The sequence below is a fragment of the Lissotriton vulgaris genome, chromosome 1_1 (genome assembly GCF_964263255.1).
Source record: "Lissotriton vulgaris chromosome 1_1, aLisVul1.2, whole genome shotgun sequence".
In the NCBI taxonomy this organism is placed as follows: Eukaryota; Metazoa; Chordata; class Amphibia; order Caudata; family Salamandridae; genus Lissotriton; species Lissotriton vulgaris.
In genome coordinates this window covers 555535911-555560725 of record NC_141685.1, presented here as the reverse complement: position 1 = coordinate 555560725, position 24815 = coordinate 555535911, and the positions used below count along the sequence as shown (strand labels likewise).

Below are 24815 nucleotides of genomic sequence, written 5' to 3'. Positions count from 1 at the left end.
CATAGGCAGATTTGATCATTTGCTCGTATTTCATTGAAGTGGGGCTAAATCGCAATCTGTGTAAAGCCATATGTGAACGTGTTGTCCTTTTCCTGGCCGTTTGATAGGTTATAAACGTAGTGTTTTGTAGAGATCAGACTTGTGGACTAATGTAAAAGAAATGACTGCCTCGCTTTTGGGAATGCGTGATTCTTTGAAGCACCTTTGGAGGGGGCGGTCCACATAACATTACACAAAATTACCTCACCGGGAGCGCTGCCGCGGGCCACCCAGCCGCTGCCTTCGCAAAGGGCAGAAGATGCATCCGCCCGCCTGTTTGGGCGGCCCCTGGGAATGCCACACGTCTGCTTGCAGAAGGAGTGCACTAAAGAACAAGTTACTTACCTTCGGTAACGCTTTTTCTGGTAGATACTATATCTGCCTATGGATTCCTCACCTTGTGAATATCCCCTTGCGTCAGCAACATTCGGAAATTCTTTTTGTAGCCTCGCGCCGACGTGGACTTGGACGTCAAAGAGACACGGCATCGCCCGCGACTCCGCTGACGTCACCGACGCCTACAATAGGCCCACGCCGGCGTGATGACATCAGTTCCGCCCTTTTTTCCGTGCCACCGAGGCACACGGACGGACCAATGATACCAGAAATATACATAGAATACATAATACACAATAGTCAAGGAGAAACACACACAGTGTGAAGCAAATGCAATCGAAACGACTCCTTAACATTACATTATAAATACACAATACATTACAGTAACTCTGGTATAGAAGAGTGGACAACGGGGAGGCGGGTGGGTCAGTGAGGAATCCACAGGCAGATATAGTATCTACCAGAAAAAGCGTTACCGAAGGGAAGTAACTTGTTCTTCTGATAGATACATCTGCCATGTGGATTCCTCACCTTGTGAATAGAGTCCCACAGCAGTCCCCACTCCCGGAGGAGGGTGTCCACTCTTCTAAACCAGGAAATCCTGAAGGGCAGAGCGCGCAAAATGGCCATCCCTCCTCACCTCAGTGTCCAAGCAGTAATGCTTTGCGAACGTGTGGAGGGAGGACCAAGTTGCCGCCCTACAAATGTCCTCCACAGGAACACCTCTAGCCAATGCAGAGGTAGACGACTTAGCCCTTGTAGAATGAGCCCTTATACCCTCTGGAGGTTCCTTACCGGCCAAAGAGTAGCAGATCTTTATACAGAGGACGATCCATCTCGATAAAGTCCTTTTATGGACCGCTCTTCCTTTCTTGCAGCCAGCAAAGCCAATGAAGAGCTGATCATCCAACCGACAGTCCTTAGTTCTGTCCAAATAAAAAGACACCGCCCTCTTGGGGTCCAGACGGTGCAACCTCTCCTCCTCCTTGGAAGGATGTGGGGGAGGATAAAAGGTAGGGAGGGTAATGGATTGACCAAGGTGGAAAGGAGTCACCACCTTAGGGAGAAAAGTAGCCCTGGTCCTAAGAACCATCCGATCAGCATGAATGGTCAAGGAAGGGGGCTTGGAACTAAGAGCCTGAAGCTCACTTACCCTCCTTGCCGAGGTTATTGCAACGAGGAAGACTACCTTTAGAGTTAAAAGCCTCATAGGACATTTATGAAGAGGCTCAAAGGGAGCACCCATCAGAAAAGACAAGATTCAAGTCCCACTGAGGCAAAATAAAAGGAGTAGGAGGGAACAAATTTGTGAGACCCTTCAAAAACCTTAAAACTACAGGAGACTTAAAAAGAGACGGCTGGTCAGGCAAACAAAGAAAAGCCAACAGTGCCGAAAGATAACCATTAACCGTAGCAACAGCAAGTCCCTGCTGCGCCAGAGAAAGAGCAAACCAGAGAACGTCAGACAAACGGGCTCTCAAAGGGTCAATAGAATCCCCACCACACCAATTGACAAATTTAGACCATCTATACGATGAGACAGATTTAGTGGAGTCACGCCTGGCTGACAAGATGACATCCACCACGTCAGGTGTGAGAGAAAAGGAAATCAGGTTGCCCCGTTCAATCTCCAGGTGCAATGTCTGGCAGTGGGGGTGTAGAACCTGCCCCTCCATCTGAGAGAGGGGGTCTGCCCTGAGAGGGAGACGGAGGGGCGGGTGAGAGGAGAGGTGGAGTAGATCTGTATACCACACCCTTCTTGGCCAGTCCGGAGCGATCAATATGACTTGGGCCCGGTCTTGGCGAATCTTCCTCAGAACCCGAGGAATCAAGGGTATGGGAGGAAACGCGTAAAGGAGCCGATTTCCCCAACTCAACTGAAACGCGTCCCTCAAGACTCCCTGCATCGGATACTGGAGACTGCAGAATGACGGGCAGTGAGCATTCTCGCGAGTAGCTAACAGGTCCACCTGAGTAGTCCCCCACGTCCGAAAGACGTGACGCACCACCTCTGGGTGAAGCCTCCACTCGTGATCGGCAGAGAACTGTCGACTGAGAACGTCTGCACGAACGTTCAGAACTCCGGCCAGATGATTTGCTATCAGACAAATCTGGTGGTCCTGAACCCAGGACCAGAGACGCAGAGCCTCTCTGCAGAGACACTGCGACCCCACTCCCCCCTGCTTGTTGATGTACCACATCGCGGTCGTGTTGTCCGTCAGGACTTGGACCGACTGACCGCAAAGGGAAGGGAGGAAGGCCTTGAGCGCCAGACGTATCACCCGCAATTCTAGAAGGTTGATGTGAAGCAACCTTTCCTCTGGAGACCAAAGACCCTTGGCCTCCAGGTCCCCCAGATGAGCACCCCACCCTAGAGTGGATGCATCCGTAATCACTGTGGCCACCGGAGGAGGTAGCTGAAAAGGCTTCCCCTGAGACAGGTTGCCTTCCACGCCCCGCTGATACCACTGCCTGCGGAGGCACCACTGGAGCGCCCTCATGTGCCAGCGTGCATGGTTGACCAACAGAATGCAAGAAGCCATCAGACCGAGCAGGTGAAGGACCTTCAGGACTGGAACGACCGCTCCATTGTAGAATAAAGGAATCATATCCTGTATGTCGCGAATCCTTTGAGGAGGTGGGAAAGCACGACATACAGTTGTGTCCAGTACTGCACCTATGAACAGGTTGCGCTGGGAGGGCACCAGGTGAGATTTGGGAACATTTATTGAAAAACCCAACCTGAACAACAACTGGGTTGTCTCCTGCAGGTGATGGAGCACTTTCTCCGCCAACTCCGCTTTGACCAGCCAGTCGTCCAGATAAGGGAATACAGGAATCTCCGACCTTCTGAGATGCGCTGCCACCACTGCCATCACCTTGGTGAAGACTCGAGGCGCAGTTAGTAATCCCAAACGGAAGGACCGCAAACTGATAGTGCTGCGATCCCACCGTAAAACGGAGATACTTCCTGTGCGACTTCAGGATAGGGATGTGAAAGTATGCATCCTGCAAGTCGAGCGACACCATCCAGTCTTCTTCCAGCAGAGCCTGAAGAACCTTTAGCAAGGGTGAGCATCTTGAATTTCTCCTGCTTCAGATAAAAATTCAAGATCCTGAGATCCAAAATCGGACAAAGCCTGCCATCCTTCTTGGGGATCAGAAAATACCTGGAGTAGCATTCCTGACCTTTTTCCGGCTCCGGGACCACCTCTATCGCACCCTTCCTCAACAGAGTTTGAACTTCCTCCTGCAGGAGTAGCAGATGTTCCTCTGAGCAATATCCCTGGCAAGGAGGGTAATTGGGAGGGAATTCCCAAAAGGGAAGGGCATACCCATTTTCTACGAGATTGAGAACCCAAAGATCTGATGTAACCGATTCCCAATCCCGTAGAAAGTGAGTAAGCCGACCCCCCACCGGACCCACATGATCCTGGATGGCGGATCTAGGGCTGCTTTTCTGTGGCTGGGGGGTTGGAGAAGGTGGAGGAGGAAGAGGCCTGACGCCCTCGAGGACGCGCCCTTTGCCTTCCCCTGTACGACTTATACAAGGTGTTTGGCTGCTGATGCTGCTGCTGTCCTTGCCTAAATGTACGAAAGGAAGAGCGACCAAAGCCTCTGAATTTCCTGACCGTAAAGCCTCTCACTTGCAGACCAAGAGATCTAGCAGTCACCCTGCTGTCCTTAAACCTCTCCAAGGCCGAATCCGCTTTTTTGCCAAAGAGTCCCTCTCCATCAAAAGGCAGATCTAGCAAAGCAGATTGCACATCAGCAGAAAAATCTGAGGATTTCAACCATGCTGAACGCCTTGTGGCAATAGTAGTGCCCATGATCCTCGCCACAGAATCTGCAGTATCAAGGCCGCTCTGAATAACCTGACGAGCTGCCGCCTGAGTGTCAGATAAAGCTTCCTCAAAGTCACCTCTGCAGTCTTCAGGAACCTTTGGGATCAAAGTACGTACTGAGTCCATAAGAGCATGGATATACCTTCCCATAAGGCAAGTGGCATTTGTAGATTTTAACGCCATACTCGCGGAAGAGAAAGTCTTCTTGGCCACCTGATCCTGCTTTTTAGCCTCCTTGTCACCAGGAACTTGGGGAAAAGCACCTACTGACTTCTTGGAACATGCCGCTTGGATCACCAAACTTTCAGGAGAAGGGTGTGTCGACAAAAAGGCAGGGTCCTCAGGAGCCACTCTATACCTCCGAGCCACACCTTTCGAGACTGCAGGAGCAGAAAGAGGCTTCTTCCACACCTCCATAATGGGTTCAGTCAAAGCATCATTAAAAGGGAGCAAGGGCTCCACTGCCGAGCTCGGAGAATGAAAACCTCAGTAAGCAGATTCGGTTTGAACTCAACAGTAGGCAATTTTAAGCCTAAAAGACCCGCTGCTTTTCTCATCACCACGTGATATGGCTGAACATCCTTAGACGGCACATCAGAGCCTGATTGCAAGACCCACTCTGGAGAAAACTCAAGTCCACTAGCCTCTAATAGATCCTCGAAATAATTCTCATCCAGCTCACCTTCTTCTAAGTCAGAATGAGATTCACAAAACCTCTGCTCTTCTAGCAGACGTTGAGCCTCCCTTCTAGATCTCTGCCTAACTCGGAGTGCAGCCGGATCCACTGTCGCCTCCGACGGCGCCGGAGCCGACGTCGGAACCGAACCCGAAGGCTTAGAAGGATGTTCCAAAGACTTGCTTGGAGCGGGCAACGCCGGTGCTGGAGTCGTCGACTTCAGACGAGCCGGCGTCGACCTCGGTGGAGCCTGGTACTGCCACAGCGGGGTCGGAGCTGGCAAAAACGGCATGAAAGGTGCCGGGGCGTATGAATGAGGCACCCCCAAATTAAATGCCATTGGACCCATAGGACCCAAAGGCGCTCCAGAGGGGTACCAAGACTTAGAGAAGACATCATACATAGCGTTAAGAAACGCTGAAGGATCCTGACCTGGAGCTGGAAAAGGTGGATGCTCAGGTCGACCTCGAGGTAGATTCGAATCTGTCTCAACAACAGGAGTCGAACCCTCAACCTCCTCAGGAACCTCCTCTTCCTCTTCCTGGGCCGGAGACGGAGCCGGAGCCGGATCGGGTGCCGGAGCCGGTGAATGAACTGGCGACTCCGAAGGCGAAGCCTCGCCCTCCTGATCCGAAACCTCTTGTGGAGGTATTACCTTGGATCTTATCTTCTTGGGTGATCTCGACCTCGAGCCAGACTTAACACCCGAATGACGTCGAGACTCATGTCTCCTCTTCTTGTGCTTCCTTCGCGACCTCGAAGCATGATCCGAGGAAGACCTCGAAGCCGACGCCTCCCGAGACCTCGATCTCGACTTCTTCGAATGGGACTTCGAAGATTTTCTTTCTTTATCTGCCTTCAGCTTAGCCACGAGAAGCTTAGACTCCCTTTCTCGCAAGGCCTTAGGATTCATTTTTTGACACGACAAACACCCATCCACGCCGTGGTCGGAGCTCAAGCACCAAATACAGTCCTGGTGCGGGTCCGTAACGGACATCATTTTTCCACATTCCCTGCAGGGCTTAAAACCAGTCTTCTTTGTCGACATTTTAACGAACAAAGTGACAAGAGAACTGGAAACCAACGAAGAAATACAGCTACAGAGTAACTAGAAGCTACAGAGTATCCCAAAAACCGTTAGCGTCGACGACGCGGAAAAAAGGGAACTGATGTCATCACGCCGGCGTGGGCCTATTGTAGGCGTCGGTGACGTTAGCGGAGTCGCGGGCGATGCCGTGTCTCTTTGACGTCCAAGTCCACGTCGGCGCGAGGCTACAAAAAGAATTTCCGAATGTTGCTGACGCAAGGGGATATTCACAAGGTGAGGAATCCACACGGCAGATGTATCTATCAGAACCAGCAGTTAATCTCCACTGCGGTATGCATATCAAGCACGTGCCGCAACACTCACGCACATTGCACAGTGAGGAGAAAGCCCCTTGTTGTTGCCTCGGGTATGTGATTTCTGCATTAGGTACTACATGGCATGAGGTAGTACACACAAAGGGATTTTCCTCTCAGAGGATTTGCAGTCATGCCAGCCGCCGTTTCCAGACACTGAGTGGCCTGAAAGACCACTGTTTGCTTCTAGCCCTGAGCAGACTTCTGCATCCATGCATGCTGCCTGAGTGAAATCTTTACAAACCGTTTTACCTCTGCTCTTATGGTCGTAGCGCCTAGAAAGAATATTATTGACAAACATAATTGGGACCTGAAAGATGGTATCTGGGCGCCTCCAGCAGCATCAAAGAAAACGTTTGTCGGATAGCACTAGCACATTTTTAGTCTTTTTTCAAAGCGCAACAGAAATGTTACCTTTTTACATTTAACAAAGCTGCAACTGTGCTATGTTTTATTTTCGAGAATGACAATTATTTAATGGATTTTGAATTTTAAAGTTAAAAATCATCAAATAAAGAAGTTATCTTGTTTACTTCCTAACCAAAATCAGATGCTTATCAACTAATTAACTGTAACCTGACCCACGAGGAAATGAGGAATGCAGCTGCCGCTCGGCACGCCGCTGCTCGCTCCAAAGAGGAACACATTGTGGGAGTGTGTATTAAAAAAAGAAGGAGGCACATGCACCCACCTTTGGCCATTTGCCTGCTTTCATTATTGAAAGCCACACGCAAAGGCCAATCGAGTGTGTGGGAGGAGTCCGACCCACACAGAGAAGTTTTGGGGAAGTTTGGAGTGCTCACAAGAAGCCTCCCTTAGAGCAGAGCACGCGCGCTGCGCTAGGCTCGACCTAATAAGGGAAATGTCCCTTACTAAAACCCATTCTAAAATTGAAGCAAAATTCTGCGATCACAGAACTTTTCAGCATCCCCACTCACGAGACAACAAACAAAGAGAATAGAGAAAGCCACGCTGCACTGGCAACAGATCAAGGTACACCGTAAGATAAAGAACACCATAGGCCAAGCTCCAGGGTGGGTGTCAATTCAACAATTAATGGTAAGGTTAACCAAACAGAAAAAAAAACTAGAGAAACAACTAGGGAGTTAGAGTAAACAAATAGTAAAGCAGTTCTCAGCTTCAAAAAATTAGAAGCCAAATTGGAATAACCAACCCAAACATGAAATAAAAAAAACGAGACTTGTGGGAAAAAAAGGAATAATTTGGTACTTATCGCTGTAGGATCAGCAAATGAAAGCTGAAGAGAAAGGTCAGTTAGGCGCTTATATAGGGTTGATGGAACATTCCATGTTGGAGTTTCTGGTGTTGTAATGTATTGCTGTTCTACAGTGATGTATTAATGTTGTTTAAAGTGACTGAATGAGTGTCAATAAAAGACGATGCATAATAGTCTTGCAAACAAATCCGTTTTTACACTACAAATCCAGGCATTTTTCCAGGTTTGTTTACTGTGACAGGACTCTTCACTAACTTAACAAATTGGTGAATAGGCAGGTGTTCAACAGTAATGTTGCATGCCTATAATACTTCAGAGTAATGCCCCGTTTCTGTTATTTGCAATACAATACAAATAATGTACATTAAGCTCTTCTGCATTAATGTAATGACGCAATATGCCATTAATTCTCAAACACTGCTAAGGTGAATTCTCTTCATAGCGCTGAGTGTTAACCTGTGATTGTAGCGCCTGACTCTGCCTCTGCATTTTCTATCATAGCGCTTGAGTGCAGACCATTTACCATTAGTAGCGCTTGACTGCACTGTCTGTATTTAAACCACAGTGCCTGCATTATTAGTGCCTTTCATATCGCCAGCGCGCACTTCTTGGCTGTGCTTGTTCAGAGATACTTGATTTTTAAAAGCACCTCCGTTTCCCCTGCTGCAAAGCTTGTTGTTGTTGCTGCCATTTTGTGTGCATCCCCTGGCCCTTCCCCCACCTCACTCCCGCCTCCCTGCTGACCCTCCCACCCACGGAATCCATAGGACGTCCTCGCACCCTCTTTCAGCTGTGACCGTCCTGTCCTGGACACGAACGGTCGCTCCCCCTTGCCTTCCTCCAGAGAAGACCTGGTATTGTAGCGCCTGACTCTGCTGAATTCTCTTCATAGCGCTGAGTGTTAACCTGTGATTGTAGCGCCTGACTCTGCCTCTGCATTTTCTATCATAGCGCTTGAGTGCAGACCATTTACCATTAGTAGCGCTTGACTGCACTGTCTGTATTTAAACCACGGTGCCTGCATTATTAGTGCCTTTTATATCGCCAGCGCGCACTTCTTGGCTGTGCTTGTTCAGAGATACTTGATTTTTAAAAGCACCTCCGTTTCCCCTGCTGCAAAGCTTGTTGTTGTTGCTGCCATTTAGTGTGCATCCCCTGGCCCTTCCCCCACCTCGCTCCCGCCTCCCTGCTGACCCTCCCACGCTCCGCCCCCCTCCACTCTCCACTTAAGACAGATGTCCCAACGCGCAGCGTCCACGCGCTACGGCCGCGCCGAAGGTGCGCCAAAGGTAAGCCCGTCTACGCCAAGCCCGCGCCCAGCGCCAGACCCCCTGTCCCCCGTCCCACCCACCCCACCCGCATTATATATGCCGCCTCCACCCACCTAGCCCTTAACCCAGGCCGACTCCCCAACTGCGCCCAAGTCGCTCCTGGACACACCCATGGACCCTTCACATGCAACTCCTGCAAGTATGACGGCACCAAGACCTACTCCTCATCCACTAACACCAAACCAAGATCTGACCCCAACCATCTAAAATACATCCTGCTCAACACCCGCTCGGTCCACAGACACACCATCGACCTTTGGAATCTACTAGACACCATCTCTCCGGACGTCGCCTTCCTAACAAACATGGATGAACGCCTCCTCAGCCCCAGACATCACAATTGCCATCCCGGAAGGCTATAGGATTATCCGTAAGGACCGCATCAAGCAAACAGGAGGAGGCATCGCCATCGTCCATAAGAATTCCATCCGCATCTCAACCAGCACAGACGTCAACCTCGCTAGCGCCGAACACCTTCACTTCCAGATCCACACCGACCCCATAACCACACTCAGAGGCACCCTCCTCTACAGGCCACCAGGACCCCGCGCACAATTCAGCGAAGACATCACTGACTTCATCAGCCCACACGCCCTCCCCTCCGAGGACTACATTCTATTGGGAGACTTCAATTTCCACCTGGAAAAAAGCAACGACAGCAACACCACCACCCTTCTGGACAATCTCGCCAACCTCGGACTCAAACAACTTGTTAATACCCCCACTCACTACACAGGTCACACACTCGACCCTATCTTCACCTCCAGCAAACATATCTCCTTCAGTCACACCACAGTTCTCCACTGGACTGACCACAGCTGCGTTCACTTTATCTACAAAATGACCACAACCCACAACCATCCTCAACCTACTATGCGAAGAAACTGGAACAAAATCACCATCGACCAGATCTCCTCATCACTTCTTCAAAACCCCCCTACCCACTCCTCTAACCCCAACCAAGCAGCCATTAACTTCACTCAATGGCTAACCAACAGCTCTGACAACCTAGCACCTCTGAAAAAACGTCAAATCAAACTAGGCAGCAAAAACGCCCCCTGGTTCAATGATGATCTTAAGAAATCCAAGAAACTGTCGATCCCTTGAGAAGGCCTGGAAAAAAGACCCAAACAACAGCACCAGGGACGCCTTCAAAAACGCCACCCGCATACACCACCAACTGATCCGGACTGCCAAGAAAGCCGCATTCAAAGACCGACTAGACTACAACGCCCACAACAGCAAGGAACTATTCAACATAGTCAAAGAGTTTACCAACCCCACTGCCAACTCCAACGACATCACTCCCTCTCAAACCCTTTGCGACTCCCTAGCTTCGTTCTTCCATGACAAAATCGCAGACATCCACAACAGCTTCGACAACCAACCCTGAGTTCAACCCACCCAACCTTCTGCCGCACCTTCACCCCCCTTGAACATCCTTAATGACTGGAACCCAATCTCCACTGAGGACACCATTCGCCTGATGAACTCCATCCACTCAGGATCCCCCACAGACCCATGCCCCCACCACATCTTCAACAAAGCAGACTCCATCATAGCACTACACCTCTGAGACGTCATCAACTGCTCCCTCAATTCCGCCACCTTCCCGGAAAGCTAGAAACACGCCGAACTCAGCGCCCTTCTGAAAAAACCCACAGCGGACCCCACCGAACTCAAAAACTACCGCCCCATCTCGCTCCTTCCATTCCCGGCCAAAGTCATCGAGAAAGCTGTCAACAACCAGCTGGCCGTCTTCCTCGAAACCAACAAATCCCTCGACTCATCACAATCCGGCTTCCGAGCCAAACACAGCACTGAGACCGCACTCATCGCAGCAACAGATGACATTCGAACTCTACTGGACAATGGAGACACAGTCGCCCTCATCCTCCTCGACCTCTCCGCAGCCTTCGACACAGTCTGTCATAGCACCCTGTTACAACGCCTCAGAAACACCGGAATCCAAGGAAAAGCACTGGAATGGATCACCTCGTTCCTTGCCTGAAGAACACAGAGAGTCCGCCTCCCACCATTCAAATCAGAGGCCACTGAAGTCATTTGCGGCGTGCCACAAGGAACTTCACTCAGCCCTACCCTCTTCAACGTATACATGAGCCCCCTCGCGGCCATCGCACGCCAACACAACCTCAACATCATCTCCTACGCTGATGACACTCAACTGATCCTCTCACTCACCAATGACCCTAGCACCGCCAAAACCAACCTACATGAAGGAATGAAAGAAGTAGCCGAGTGGATGAAGCACAGCCGTCTGAAACTGAATTCAGACAAAACAGAAGTCCTTATCTTAGGTACCTCCCCCTCCGCCTGGGACGACTCTTGGTGGCCAGCGGCCCTAGGAAATGCACCCATCCCTACGGACCACGCACGGAACCTGGGCGTCATCCTGGACTCCTCACTCTCGATGACCAGACAAGTCAACGCCGTTTCTTCGTCTTGCTTCAACATTCTTCGCATGCTCAAAAAAACATTTCGCTGGATCCCCACCGAAACAAGAAAAACGGTCACCCACGCACTGGTTACAAGCCGCCTTGACTACGGAAACACCCTATACGCCGGTACCACCGCAAAACTTCAGAATAAACTCCAACGCATCCGCCAGACTCATACTAGACGTCCCACGTAAAGACCACATTTCTGGTCATCTGAAAGACCTCCACTGGCTCCCCGTCAATAAGAGGATAACATTCCGTCTCCTAACCCACGCACACAAGGCACTTTACGATCTTGGACCCAAATGCCTCAACACTCGACTTTCCTTCTACACCCCCCCCCCCGCCACCTACGCTCTTCCAATCAAGCCCTTGCTGCTGTACCTCGCATCAACAAAACCACCATGGGAGGAAGATCCTTCTCCTACCTGGCGGCTAAATCCTGGAACTCACTTCCCATTCACCTGCGCCTCACTCAGAACCACCTAGCTTTCAGAAGCAACTTAAAACCTGGATATTCGACAAGTAATTCCCCACCCCTCCTCTAGCGCCTTGAGACCCTCTGGGTATGTAGCGCGCTATATAAATTTCTTTGACTTGACTACTTAACACAGTTACCTTAATATTACTAGATATATATTTTCTTAATACATAGCCAGGAAAGACAATGATTTTTCAGTGCGCTGCTTCACTTTGTTAGATAAGATTTTTTGGAAGACCGATAGTACAACAATCTTTTTAATGAAGATTGAGACTCCTTTAACCAATATCTCAAAAGCAAGTTTTTTTCTGCAAGGATAAGGGCGTGCAATTTCTTTAAGAGGTCATGTGTCCCACAAGATAGTGCATATGGCTCACAATTCTGCTACTCAGAAGATGAATCTGTATGTAGAGAAAGTTTAAAGGCAAATTGTAATTCAAGGTTGTATTAAACACTTATCACCAACAGCCTGAGGACTAATGCCCGATTCACAACATAATGCATTTTGAAAAAATCTAAAGATATAATTAATAAAAAAAACAGTGCAACCTTCCTTAACAATGGCATGGTCTATGTAATTAAGATTGTAGCCTACAACATGTGAACTAGAAAACCGGTCTAAACTGCATAGTATTTTCCTTTGATACGGCCAATACTGCAACAGTTGGCACCTCCCCTATACACTCAACCAAAAGAATACTACTACAATAGGCACATATGTGATCATCGCTCTGTGTGAACTGCAGAGACGCATGCAGTGAAATCTCCTTTAGGAACTAGTGACTGGCCCTGTGCTAAGCACATGCTGTCTTTAACCACAATCAGTAATGCCCGGATGTATGATGTTAGCGCGCACACTTTTACCACGCATACCATTACAACACATTTTTTACAACGCAATACCTTTACAACGCATAGTCAGACCCTCCAGTTTATCGCGATTTCGCGATTCACGAAAAAATCGCGAAATCGGCAAATTACCGCGATGGCCGCGATAATAACCATATTGGCCGCGATATTTACTAAGAAGTGTCTCTACCGGGAGACAACAAACAATGCCTTTTATTGGCTGTGCGCCGCCTCCCCCCCCTCCCCCCCCCCCCCCTACCCACACGTGTGTGTCAGCAGCTGCCCGGGACACACACAGACAGTCAGTTTTTAAGCTGCCAGCCGCACCAGAGTACTTCGCAGGTCATTAAAAGACCTTTCACTTGTTAAGGAGGCTTTGTTTTTCACGCCCCCGCCTGTAATCCTCGGCTCTGGCAGGTGACAAAGTGGGAAAGGGCCATCATAGAAGAGTAATATCTTCACCTCTTTTCCAATGGGCAAAAGGGTTGGGGGAGGGGTCCTGATGGATATAGGGATGTCGTTTTAGATTCTGGATGTATAAATGGAGGCTTGTTGCCTTATGTTTTAGCTTTGTAGCGCGTCTTCATTTTGCGTGCTGGCACGAAGAACGAGTCGAGTGCCTTTATTGTGGGTGTCATTTGGTAGTAGTTTCTTCTTGTCTCAGCAGTAAACACTTTTATTTGTGCTGCTATGTACAAATTTCGAGCAGACAACCATTTATTTTACTTCAGAAGTATAGAATCAATTTTCACTGAGTTACAGAAGTTGTGATAAAGAATTACAATGGAGCAGAAGCAAGTAGATGAACAATATACATTTTCTAGTATAAAAAGTTTATGATGTTACAGTTTCAAACATTCAAGAAATCACTGGTGAAAGATTAAACAAATAATCCAATATTCTATACCATAGTAGGCATAACACTCGTCAAAGTGACGTCTCCATAGACTGAAAGAACTCTAATTTGATTTAGTTCTGTCACGCGGTGTTTGAACTGCAACAGATGTTCACCATTGACGGCCACTTTGAAACTATCTGCCTCACACAAAAACTGGATCTGGAATGGTTTGCCGCATTCAAATGGAAACTTGGGAGCTTGTCTTTCTTCGGATACCCAGCGATCTTTTATCAGGGAGTTACGCACAATAACTTTATGGGATTTATCAAAGCGAACATTGAAGTTGAAAGCAATGTCGTTTAGTCTTTTAAAATCAAAGGGGAACCTGCGAGTGTTCTTATTAACTGCACCATTACAAGTAATTAACAAACGTGGCATTATTCCTGATGGCAGTGGCAAGTCGAATGGTATTTTCAGTGGTACTGCAGGCCCAGACTGTGGCGTAGGCCCACCTGGAACACCTGGTTGAGGGGCACTTGGTCCAGTTGGTGCTAGTGTAGGACCAGAAAATCCAGGGAAAGACTGTCCTGCACCAGGAAATAGAGGAAATGTCATCCCGCCACCAGGCGCTCCAGGAAATTGGCATCCATCACCAGGTGCCCCTGAGTATGGCTGCCAAGCTCCAGGTGCCTCTGGGTATGGCTGCCAAGCTCCAGGTGCTTCTGGGTATGGCTGCCAAGCTCCAGGTGCCCCTGGGTATGCTCCAGGTGCCCCTCGGTACTGCCCCCAAGGATTTGGAGAACAGTTAGGAGGTTGCTGTGGGTTGGTCCCTTGCACAGTAGGTGCTGTTCCTCCAGGCACTGCTTCGGATAGATCAAAGTCGGACATCTTTCTGCCGCTGCGGAGTTGCTTTCACCGTATCTGGAGCCGTGGGGAGGCCTGGAGGATGATCCGTGCAGCGCGAGCTCCGCAAGGAAACTTAGACGGCTCACTCATTTGGTAGTAATTACTGAAGCCTTTGCTGAGGCTGTGTAAAAGGCAGTTGTGTCTGGTTTCAAGGTGGAGCCAAAGGATTTTGATTACATTTAGAACCCACTGATTCACAGATGTCCTTCTAAAGGAGTTTTTGTCTCATGCACGGGGCTTCCCTTTATCCACGGAGGACCAGCATCTTGAATTCCTGTTATTGAAGAGGGCCCATGTAGTCCAACTCTGTCTTTCAGAAGACTTTCAAGAAGAGATGAGGCAGGGAGTGCCCATGTTTCCTCCTCACTCCAGACCTCTATTCAACCAATTCCAGGGCATGCACTCGAATCCCAACCCATAGAAAGGATCAGCTCACAAGAGTAGGCTGCTTGACCCCACTAAAGTCGTCAGGCTTAGATCAAGCTCCCAAGTGAAGAGATGTGTCAAAACTAGTAAAAGTTTTCCAGAAAGCGGAGGACTGCGCAGGGCAGCAAAGCTACTTGGATAGCAGGCAAAAACGGAGGACAATTTGTTGTCAATCTGTCACCAGTAGGCAGTGAAATAGAAACACAGGATGGACCCGGGACAGGCATATAGCAATAATACTACTGAAAAAGTCAGGGGGAAGCTCGAGACCTCGTAGGACTGCTGTGCCAAGAGTGAGTGTATGCTAGGCAGACCCTCCAGTAATTCTGAGGCTGGCAGGTGTCAGGGGCTTGCAGTGGTTTTGGGGTCGGTGTGTGTCATTGCACGAGAAGCCAACCCCCTGGGTCCTCCCATTAGGGGCATATTTTTCTTTTATGGCTGGAAGGGGGGGCCGCATTCTTTTTATCCTTTCCAGGCCGGGCCCCCTGGTTACGACCTGTGAAGCGCCTCGTTGTGGGTGTCGTGAGTTGCACGGGGGCCCCGCCCGCAGTCTAGACTCGCAGCGGGGCTTCTAAGCCCTGGCACGGCCCTCCCTAGAAAAAGGACTCATTTCCGCATCATTTGTAGTCTGCGCCTGCCCCTCGGATCCCAGGCAGGAGCCATGACTTCAGAGGCAGGAGAGCTTTGGGGCAGAAACCAGACATGCATGGGGGGGGTCAGGTGTGGGTGAGTGCCTGTCACTCAATCCCTGCATTGCATCCGCGTTGGGGCGGCCCTGATGGGGACAGGGATGTTCTCCCCGATTCTGGGTACACGGATGGAGGAGGCCTGTTGTCTTGTTTTGTCTTTATTTCACTTTTAGGAGGGCACTGGTCCAAAAAAACAGAAGTGGGGGAGTCTAACCAAGTTAGGCAGCATAGCGCGTGACATCACATTGAGTGACATCATTGAGCGCGACATGGCACGTCGCATCACAGGAAGTGGCATCAAGACCCATGACCTCACAGGAATTGACATTATAAAATGTGTCACAAAATTTTAGACCTCACACTTCTGTTTAGCCCAACTGGCAGATGAAGAATTGCAATTCCAAGGGATAACAGCCTTAACCTGTGGGCTGCTTCCTCTATTCCATATTGCCTAATCAAAGTGGAATACTCTGCTAAAACAGTTTCCATTGATTTAAGGCTGAAAATGAATGCTTATGAGTAAAATAAAGTGCCGCTAAAATGCCGCTAAATTTCCATATTTGTGCCGCTAAATTTCCATATTTGTGCCGCTAAATTTGCGAATCCATGCCGCTATATCCTGGGGGGTCTGCATAGTGCTTTGGGTGCTGGATAGTGAATAGTTTAATTTACTATTCCAACACCAGTCCCCGTGGACACTAGGGAAGGTTATTGGATAGTAAATTAACCTATTCACTAGCCATTCCCTAAGTCAGATTGCCTCAAAGCGCTATGCGTTGTAATGGTATGCGTTGTAACAGATGCGTGGTAATGGTAGTGCGTGCTAAAGGTTGTATACCGTAATGCCCTGTCCTTAAGATCCATTCACACCCTGAACTCACCCAGACACCTTGAGGAGGCTCAGTTCACAATATGCATGTTACAAGACCCATACGTTGCATTTTAAACAGTATGTGGGAGATCATTTCAGGAAAAGAACGTATGCACAATACAAAATGGAGTAAAACTAATGGTAATGGGGATTGCGTTACTGGCTAGATTTATCAAAGTGTTATTACAGCCATGGACCACAAATAGATCAGTGTTTTTGCTTGTAAAGGTAAGAACATGTACAAAGCATTTCAATGTATATCTTAGGCAAACTTAGCAGCTTAAGAAGATTGTTCACCTTTTTCTCAACCCTATTTTTGATGGTTATAGAACTCTGTGCCTTGCGACACTACCATTCAGTGGTGGTGTGTGTGTGTAGAGGTGTGCAGAGGTAGGTGTGTGTGTGTGTGTGTGTGTGTGTGTGTGTGTGTGTGGGTGTGTGTGTGTCTGGTTGTGTGTGTGTGTCTGGTTGTGTGTGTGTGTCTGGTTGTGTGTGTGTGTGTGTGTGTCTGGTGTGTGTGTCTGGTGTGTGTGTGTGTGTCTGGTTGTGTGTGTGTGTCTGGTTGTGTGTGTGTGTGTGTGTGTCTGGTTGTGTGTGTGTGTGTGTGTGTCTGGTGTGTGTGTCTGGTGTGTGTGTGTGTGTCTGGTGTGTGTGTGTGTCTGGTTGTGTGTGTGTGTCTGGTTGTGTGTGTGTGTCTGGTTGTGTGTGTGTGTCTGGTTGTGTGTGTGTGTCTGGTTGTGTGTGTGTGTCTGGTTGTGTGTGTGTGTCTGGTTGTGTGTGTGTGTCTGGTTGTGTGTGTGTGTCTGGTTGTGTGTGTGTGTCTGGTTGTGTGTGTGTCTGGTTGTGTGTGTGTCTGGTTGTGTGTGTGTCTGGTTGTGTGTGTGTCTGGTTGTGTGTGTGTCTGGTTGTGTGTGTGTCTGGTTGTGTGTGTGTCTGGTTGTGTGTGTGTCTGGTTGTGTGTGTGTGTCTGGTTGTGTGTGTGTGTCTGGTTGTGTGTGTGTCTGGTTGTGTGTGTGTCTGGTTGTGTGTGTGTCTGGTTGTGTGTGTGTCTGGTTGTGTGTGTGTCTGGTTGTGTGTGTGTGTCTGGTTGTGTGTGTGTGTCTGGTTGTGTGTGTGTGTCTGGTTGTGTGTGTGTGTCTGGTTGTGTGTGTGTGTCTGGTTGTGTGTGTGTGTCTGGTTGTGTGTGTGTGTGTGTGTCTGGTTGTGTGTGTGTGTGTGTCTGGTTGTGTGTGTGTGTGTGTCTGGTTGTGTGTGTGTGTGTGTGTCTGTGTGTGTCTGGTTGTGTGTGTGTGTGTCTGGTTGTGTGTGTGTGTGTGTCTGGTTGTGTGTGTCTGGTTGTGTGTGTGTGTGTGTCTGGTTGTGTGTGTGTCTCGTTGTGTGTCTGGTTGTGTGTGTGTGTCTGGTTGTGTGTGTGTCTCGTTGTGTGTCTGGTTGTGTGTGTGTGTCTGGTTGTGTGTGTGTCTGGTGTGTGTGTGTCTGGTTGTGTGTGTGTCTGGTTGTGTGTGTGGTTGTGCGTGTGTGTGGTTGTGCGTGTGTGTGGTTGTGCGTGTGTGTGTGTTTGTGGTTGTGCGTGTGTGTGGTTGTGCGTGTGTGTGGTGCATGTTGTTCTGCGTGTGTGTGTGTGGTTGTGCGTGTGTGTGTGTGGTTGTGCGTGTGTGTGGTTGTGTGTGTGCGTGTGTGTGTGTGGTTGTGCGCGTGTGTGGTTGTGCGTGTGTGTGGTTGTGCGTGTGTCTGTGGTTGTGCGTGTGTCTGTGGTTGTGCGTGTGTGTGTGGTTGCGTGTGTGTGTGTGTGGTTGTGCGTGTGTGTGGTTGTGCGTGTGTGTGTGTGTGGTTGTGCGTGTGTGTGTGTGTGGTTGTGCGTGTGTGTGTGAGGTTGTGCGTGTGTGTCTGTGTGTCTGGTTGTGCGTGTGTGTGTGTGTGTGTGTGTGTGTCTGGTTGTGCTTGTGTGTGTCTGGTTGTGTGTGTGTGTCTGGTTGTGTGTGTGTGGGTGTGTCTGGTTGGTTGTGTGTGGGTGTGTCTGGTTGGTTGTGTGTGGGTGTGTCTGGTTGGTTGTGTGTGGGTGTGTCTGGTTGGTTGTGTGTGGGTGTGTCTGGTTGGTTGTGTGTGGGTGTGGGTGTGTCTGGTTGGTTGTGTGTGGGTGTGTCTGGTTGGTTGTGTGTGGGTGTGTCTGTCAAAAGACTTTGGTACAGAGAGCTAATTCTAGACTCCTTCCGAGTTAGTTCAATTACATTGATCTTAAAATACAGATTGGGGTTCCTGGAGGTTTTTGTCGAAAAAACTTCTAATCTGTAAATATTTTAAAAAATAGCTAGGTTGTAAATGAAATTTCTCCTTTAAAAAAGAGAAAGGGGCCAATACATCGGAGTGGACTAAATCACCAATTCCCTTCAACCCTAAAGACCTCCATTTCATCATCAAACCATCACAAAATATTGGAGGAAGCAAGGCAGAGGCATCTAATGGGGTATAACAATTATGTTTTGGAATAGCCAGACGAGAGTGAATTTTCTGCCACACAGAAAATAATGCCCAACAAATCTTAAATTTTGTTTTTTTGAAATAACTGGGTTCCAGTATACGTGTTAATACCCCCTTAGCAGCATCCCCAACAAGTGTATTTAATAAATGGATGGGGACATACAGATTGGAATCTCTACGTTATCCCCAAGAAGGGGGAGGCCAAAGTGCTGAATCAGGGAGGTCCAATAATAATATAACAAATTAGGAACGGCCCAGCCACCTCGCTCCCGGGGGAGACATGTCCATTTAGCGGCCCTTTCCGGCCTGTGATACCCCCAGAGAAACCGTTGACATACTCTATCAGCTCTCCCGAATGTTGAATTAGGGATTAGGAGTGGGATGGACCTAAAGAGATTTAAAAACTTTGGGAGAGCAAGCATTTTCAGGATATTGCAACGTCCATATAGAGAAAGATGCAGATGGTCCATTCTCTCAAGTTTCCTATGTAGCGAATCAATTACCGGGAGGTAATTTAGGTCTGGGATCTGATCAACATTGGTGGAGATTTGAACCCCGAGATATGTGGCCTCTTTGATTGTAGAAACATGCGAGAGGGGCATAGCTGAGGCTTGAAATATTTGAGTCTTTGAGATGTTAAGCTTATACCCAGACAAAGCACCAAATTGAGCCGCGAGACTCTCTAATGCTGTAAAAGATGAGCCAACACTGTCAGTTAGTACAACGATATCATCGGCATACGCCAATGCCTTGTAGTCCACCCCACGAACCCTGGCTGGAGCAATCCACTGGCAATTTTCGATCATACTCAGGAAGGGATCAATGAGCAGGGCGAATAGTAGGAGGGGGGGGGGAGAATAGGGACAACCCTGTCTAGTCCCCCTACTGATGGAAAAATAGGCAGATTCTCTCCTGGAGATACGAATTGCGGCGGTTGGAGCCAGATAGAGCGCCTGGGGGGCCTGGATGAACTCGGGAGAAAATCTCTTCCAACGCATTACCATGCCCACAGATACCCCCAGAAGACCCTGTTGAACGCCTTCTCAGCGTCCAACAGGATCACCCCGAGGGGAGAGCTCGTAGCCTGAGCCCAATCAAAAAGGGCAATGACGCACCGAATGTGATCTGTTGTGTCCCTTCTGGGAATAAAACCATGCGGCCGGATTGAGACCAAGGGGACTATAACTTTAGCTAGTCTAAAAGCTAGAATAGATCTTACTGTCTGTGTTAATAAGTGCAATCGGCCGATATTAGGCAGGATTTAGCTCATCTTTGCCCTTTTTTTTTTTTAAACAGCACGATGGTGGCCCGGCGCCAAGAATCAGGAATAACCCCAAGTTGGGCAGCCCTAAAAACTGCTAACATTTCTTGCCTGAACAATAGTGACAAGGTCTTATAAAACTCGAGATAGATAAGGTCAGGGCCAGCAGCCTTACCGTTGGAAAGAGATTTAATAGCGGTTTCTACCTCATCCCAGGTGATGGGTACTGAAAGGACTTTATTCTGTTCCATTATTACCCGCAAGGTGTTTAAGGGGTGAAAGAAGTCATCTAGACCAACTTGGTTTTGAACCATGCTAGGGTCTTCTGTATATAATTTAGTATAAAAGCTCACAAAGGTATCAAGGACCCCCGCCGGTGTCTCTTGCAAACGGCCCTGTTGGTCTGTAATTCGGACAATTCGGTTCGCCATGGCCCTCTGCTGTAGTCTTTTTGCAAGTACCTTGCCTTAGTTTTCCCCGAACTCATACATTAGCGTACGAGATTGAACATATCTGGCTGCTAAGTCTTGATACAAAGGTTCTAACAGATTATAGACTTCGCTATAGTGACCGCCTTCTGATTATTTGATACATCATGGCCCAGGCAAATATTATTACACAATTCAAGTTCAGCTTGCTGCAGCTCTTTGAGTCTATCTCTAGTGTGTTGCTGTGCTTTTTTCCAGCGGTGAGAGGCAAAGTTTTTAGTTTCTCCACGTAAGGCTGATTAAATGTATCCCAGACGATCGAATCGGAAGAGGTACCCCTATTAATATTAAAGAATTCTGGGATCCAAGTAGCCAAACGCTCCTGATATTGCTGATCTAGAAGGAGCTTTCTCTCAAACGTCCAGGGCCTGATCTGATTAGTAGGACGGTCCCATGAGAGATCAATAATTATGGGATTGTGATCAGATATGGTCCTGGGGGCAACTTCAATGTGTGCCGAAGAGGTATTTTGATCCGAAAGAAAAGCATAGTCAAGGCGTACCATTTTATTATGTGGGGCAGAATAGAATGTATATCCATCCAAATCCTGATGGTGAAAGTGCCATAGAACAATAAGACAGTGGTCCAACACAAGAATTTGGAGAGCCTTGAATACTTGAGGCTTTCGGCCCACATAGTTACGACAAGTTAGGAGATTAATATCCATCTCTCTAGTCAAATCAAAGTCGCCAGTAAATAATATTGGATGGGGCCATCCCACTAATTCCAAATTTAGGCTCCTGAGAACTTGTGGATCATCTAGATTAGAAGCGTATATTGAGCAGACTGATAGGGGAGATCTATTCACCAAAAGTTCAATAATTGCCCATCTTCCAAAATTATCCACCTTCACCCTTTTAATAGATCCAACCCCATTCTTTAGGAGAATAGCTACACCCCTGATTGTAGATGTTTGTCTAGAGCAGGCGACCAACTCGTATCCAGGAAATCTTAACCAGCTACGTTTAGTCCACGGGATATGGGTCTCCTGTAAGCAGATTAGATCAGCCTGTAGAATTTGGAGAATCTTGCCAAACATCCTACGCTTCTTGGGATCGTTCAAACCGCAGATAGTCCATGTGACACAGCGTAGCCTGTCCCCCTCCATTCAAAAAGTGGAAAAACCAATAGCCAGCAAAACTCTATTTACTAATAGTACTGTACACAAAAGTTACTGGACCTCTGAACAGCAATATAGACAGTTTAGAGAATATTTGAGTCATTAGCGCATCAATCATGTTTCCTAAACACAAAAAAATACTAGAAACAAAAACAGCCTCCTGAGCCCCCACCACCAAACCACCCCCCGAATCTCCCCCAAACCCGCCCCCGAAGCCACCCCCCACCTTCCGAACACCCCTCGCCCCCAACCCCCCTTGTAGAGCAACAGGACCATGGTCTTTTTGATGGTCAGGTTGGTGAGACCCACTGCCTCCCGGAACCCGACAACAACCCCCCCCCCCCCCTCCCCCAAGTTAGATTAAATAAGGCAGTTCAAGCTAGATAGTCCCCAAAAACTCCTTGGCCAATATCTCTGATGTAAAGTATTTAGTCTGCCCTTTACATATCACTTTCAGCTTAGAAGGAAAGAGTAGAAAGGCTTGAGCACCTTTAGCATGAAACAGGGGCATCAGCTGACGAAGGTGCCATCGTCTCTCAACTATAGCTGGACAGAAATCAGGCAGCACAAAAAATTGACATCCCTTCGCTGTCCGCTTTTTATCAGGTCTGGCAAGATCAAATATTTTCTCACGTGCAAGAAAATTGTTAAAACATATCAGGATGGCGCGTGGGAAGGTTTTACTGGTACCAGAAACTGAGATCTGCCACTGCTGAAATGGAAACTGGTGTGCCCGCTGTATTTCTAGATTTCAGTCCCATTGTGTAACTTCAGGGAACGCCTCAGAAAAGAGCTCGACTATGAACTGCCTAGGATCTTTGCCTTCTATATTTTCTTCGATTCCTAAGACTCTTAAATTATTTCTTCTCGCTCGATTTTCTAAGTCTGTGAGCTTCCATAGGATATCCGTACGCTGTTCCTTATTCTCTGTTGTAAGTTCTTTCTGGGCCACCACTGCATCCTCTAACGCTGAAATCCGTTCCTCAGCTTCCCCAACCCTGGAGGCAATGTCAGTACATGTTTTCACCACTCGGCGCAAGGAGTTCTGCATTCTGCGGCAGGCCCCCTCTGTCCGGATGTTCTCCTGTCTTGTAGCCTCTCTATGGGAGATCATAGTTTCGTAAATTGTTGAGAGGGTAACTTCCTCAGAGGCTTCTGTTGACGAGCCAGAGGGGTTAACAGGTGTAGCTCCACTGTAAATTACAGATTGGTTTAGCACTATATTCTGTAGACAGGCAGTATTTATCAGTCCCTTAGGGTAGGGGGCTTTACACACTGTATTAACAGCGCTCACAGCATTCACATCCTTGGAAGCCTCACTAAGGTGCCAATCCCCTGATTCACTATCATAGTCAGACCATTGAAGTTAAGAATCAAACTCTGGATCCTCTTCTGCTGATGAATGATCCGAGACTTAAGAAAATTTATCCGTGGCCTCAGTGCTCTTTGACCCCCTTGAATCGAGACCAGACTCTGGAGTAATGACTGTACCATTCATAAATGACAGATTAGGACCTTGCTCCAGAAGGAAACCGAATGGACAGATTGAATACATGGCTGAACTACAGTTCCCAGCATGCATTGGGATGGAGAGATGTTTGTTTTCCTTTAGAAGAGGTCTTCTGTTTTTGCAGAGAAAGGTTAAACAGTTCTGGGAGTGTCTGCCCCTTCTTCTCCCCCGTGTTCTGCCCTTTCTTTGATGCTGGTAGTGAGGGCATGTCGATAGAGGAAGGCGGGGATTTCGAAGCGCTCTGCTTCTCGGAGATCACAGGCAAACCAGACGCCGGGTTTTTCGGCTCCCCTTCAGCTGCATTCCGCGTGAGCTGCGAGGCTTCGATGCAGCCGCTGCGCCTTTCGATGTAGTTTTCGGTGGCATTCCTGCCGTTTGGTTCTGGCTGCCGCGACTCGCCAAACGATAGCCCTGCCAGATAGATCCTGACGGGAACAGGGTGGGAGAATGAAGAACGACTCGCCAGCTCCACAGCAGCTTGGCAGAGTCTCACTGTCAGATGCTCCAGGCTGGAGGTAAGCGCCATACACGTGAGAAAAGAAAAGCCGAGCACGTAGATTAATGGAAGTTCACTTATTGCTTCGGGTAGCCCGGGATGGGTTAGCCAGAGCGGGAGGTGGTAGGGATCCAGGAGAGCTCCGCACCAGCCTACTCAGCCGAGGTCACGGCCGCCATCTTGCTCCTCCCTCTGATGGGTCTATGGTTGTGTGTGAGTCTATGGTTGTGTGTGGTTGTGTGTGCCTCTATGGTTGTGTGTGGTGTGTGTGTGTCTATGGTTGTGTGTGGTGTGTGTGTTTATGGTTGTGTGTGTGTGTGGCTATGGTTGTGTGTGACTATGGTTGTGTGTGACTATGGTTGTGTGTGTGGGGTTGTGTGTGTGGGGTTGTGTGTGTGGGGTTGTGTGTGTGTGGGGTTGTGTGGTTGTGTGTGTCTATGGTTGTGTGTGGTTGTGTGAGTGGGGTTGTGTGTGGGTGTGTGTGTGCCTATGGGTGTGTGTGTGTGTTTATGGGTGTGTGTGGAGAGGGAGTTAGGGAAGGATGTGGTGAAAGGGAATAGCAGATCAGCACAGGAGAATAAAATAGAGTTAAAGAAGGAGGCGGGGTTAATCAGCAGCAGATCAGCACAGGAGAAGATAACAGGGAGTTAAAGAAGGAGGTGGGGTGAAAGAGAGCAGCATATCAGCACAGGAGAAGAGAACTGGGAGTTAAAAAGGAGGTGGTGGAAGAGAACAGCAGATCAGCACAGGAGAAGAGAAGAAAACATGGAGTTAAACAAGGAGGTGGGTGGAAGAGAGGAGCAGATCAGCACAGCAAAAGAGAACAGGGAGTTAAAGAAGGAGGCGGCGTGGAAGAGAGCAGCACAGGAGAAGAGAACAGGGAGTTAAAGAAGGCGGCGGGGTGGAAGAGAGCAGCAGATCAGCACCGGAGATAAGAAAAGGGAGTTAGAGAAGGAAGCGGATGGGAGAGAGCAAAGAAATCATCATATAGGAAGGGGAGTTAGAGGATTGTCAGCTAGGTTCGTCCTCCAAACAGTAAGTCAAACAAAAAAGGGTTTCTGTTTCCAGATACCCAAGA

General features: G+C 48.5%; 2 protein-coding genes across 11 annotated transcripts in view; both read right to left on the bottom strand.

Moving 5' to 3' along the window:
* The window catches only part of ZNF644 (zinc finger protein 644), a 714013-nt gene that overhangs the window by 650538 nt on the left and 38660 nt on the right, over positions 1-24815 (bottom strand). The gene's annotated exons all lie outside the window — the stretch shown is intronic.
* On the bottom strand, positions 13348-14481 carry LOC147747482 (galectin-3-like). The gene has a single exon (XM_086936324.1). The coding sequence runs from the start codon at positions 14378-14380 to the stop codon at positions 13556-13558; it is 825 nt and encodes a 274-aa protein (XP_086792450.1). The 5' UTR covers positions 14381-14481; the 3' UTR covers positions 13348-13555.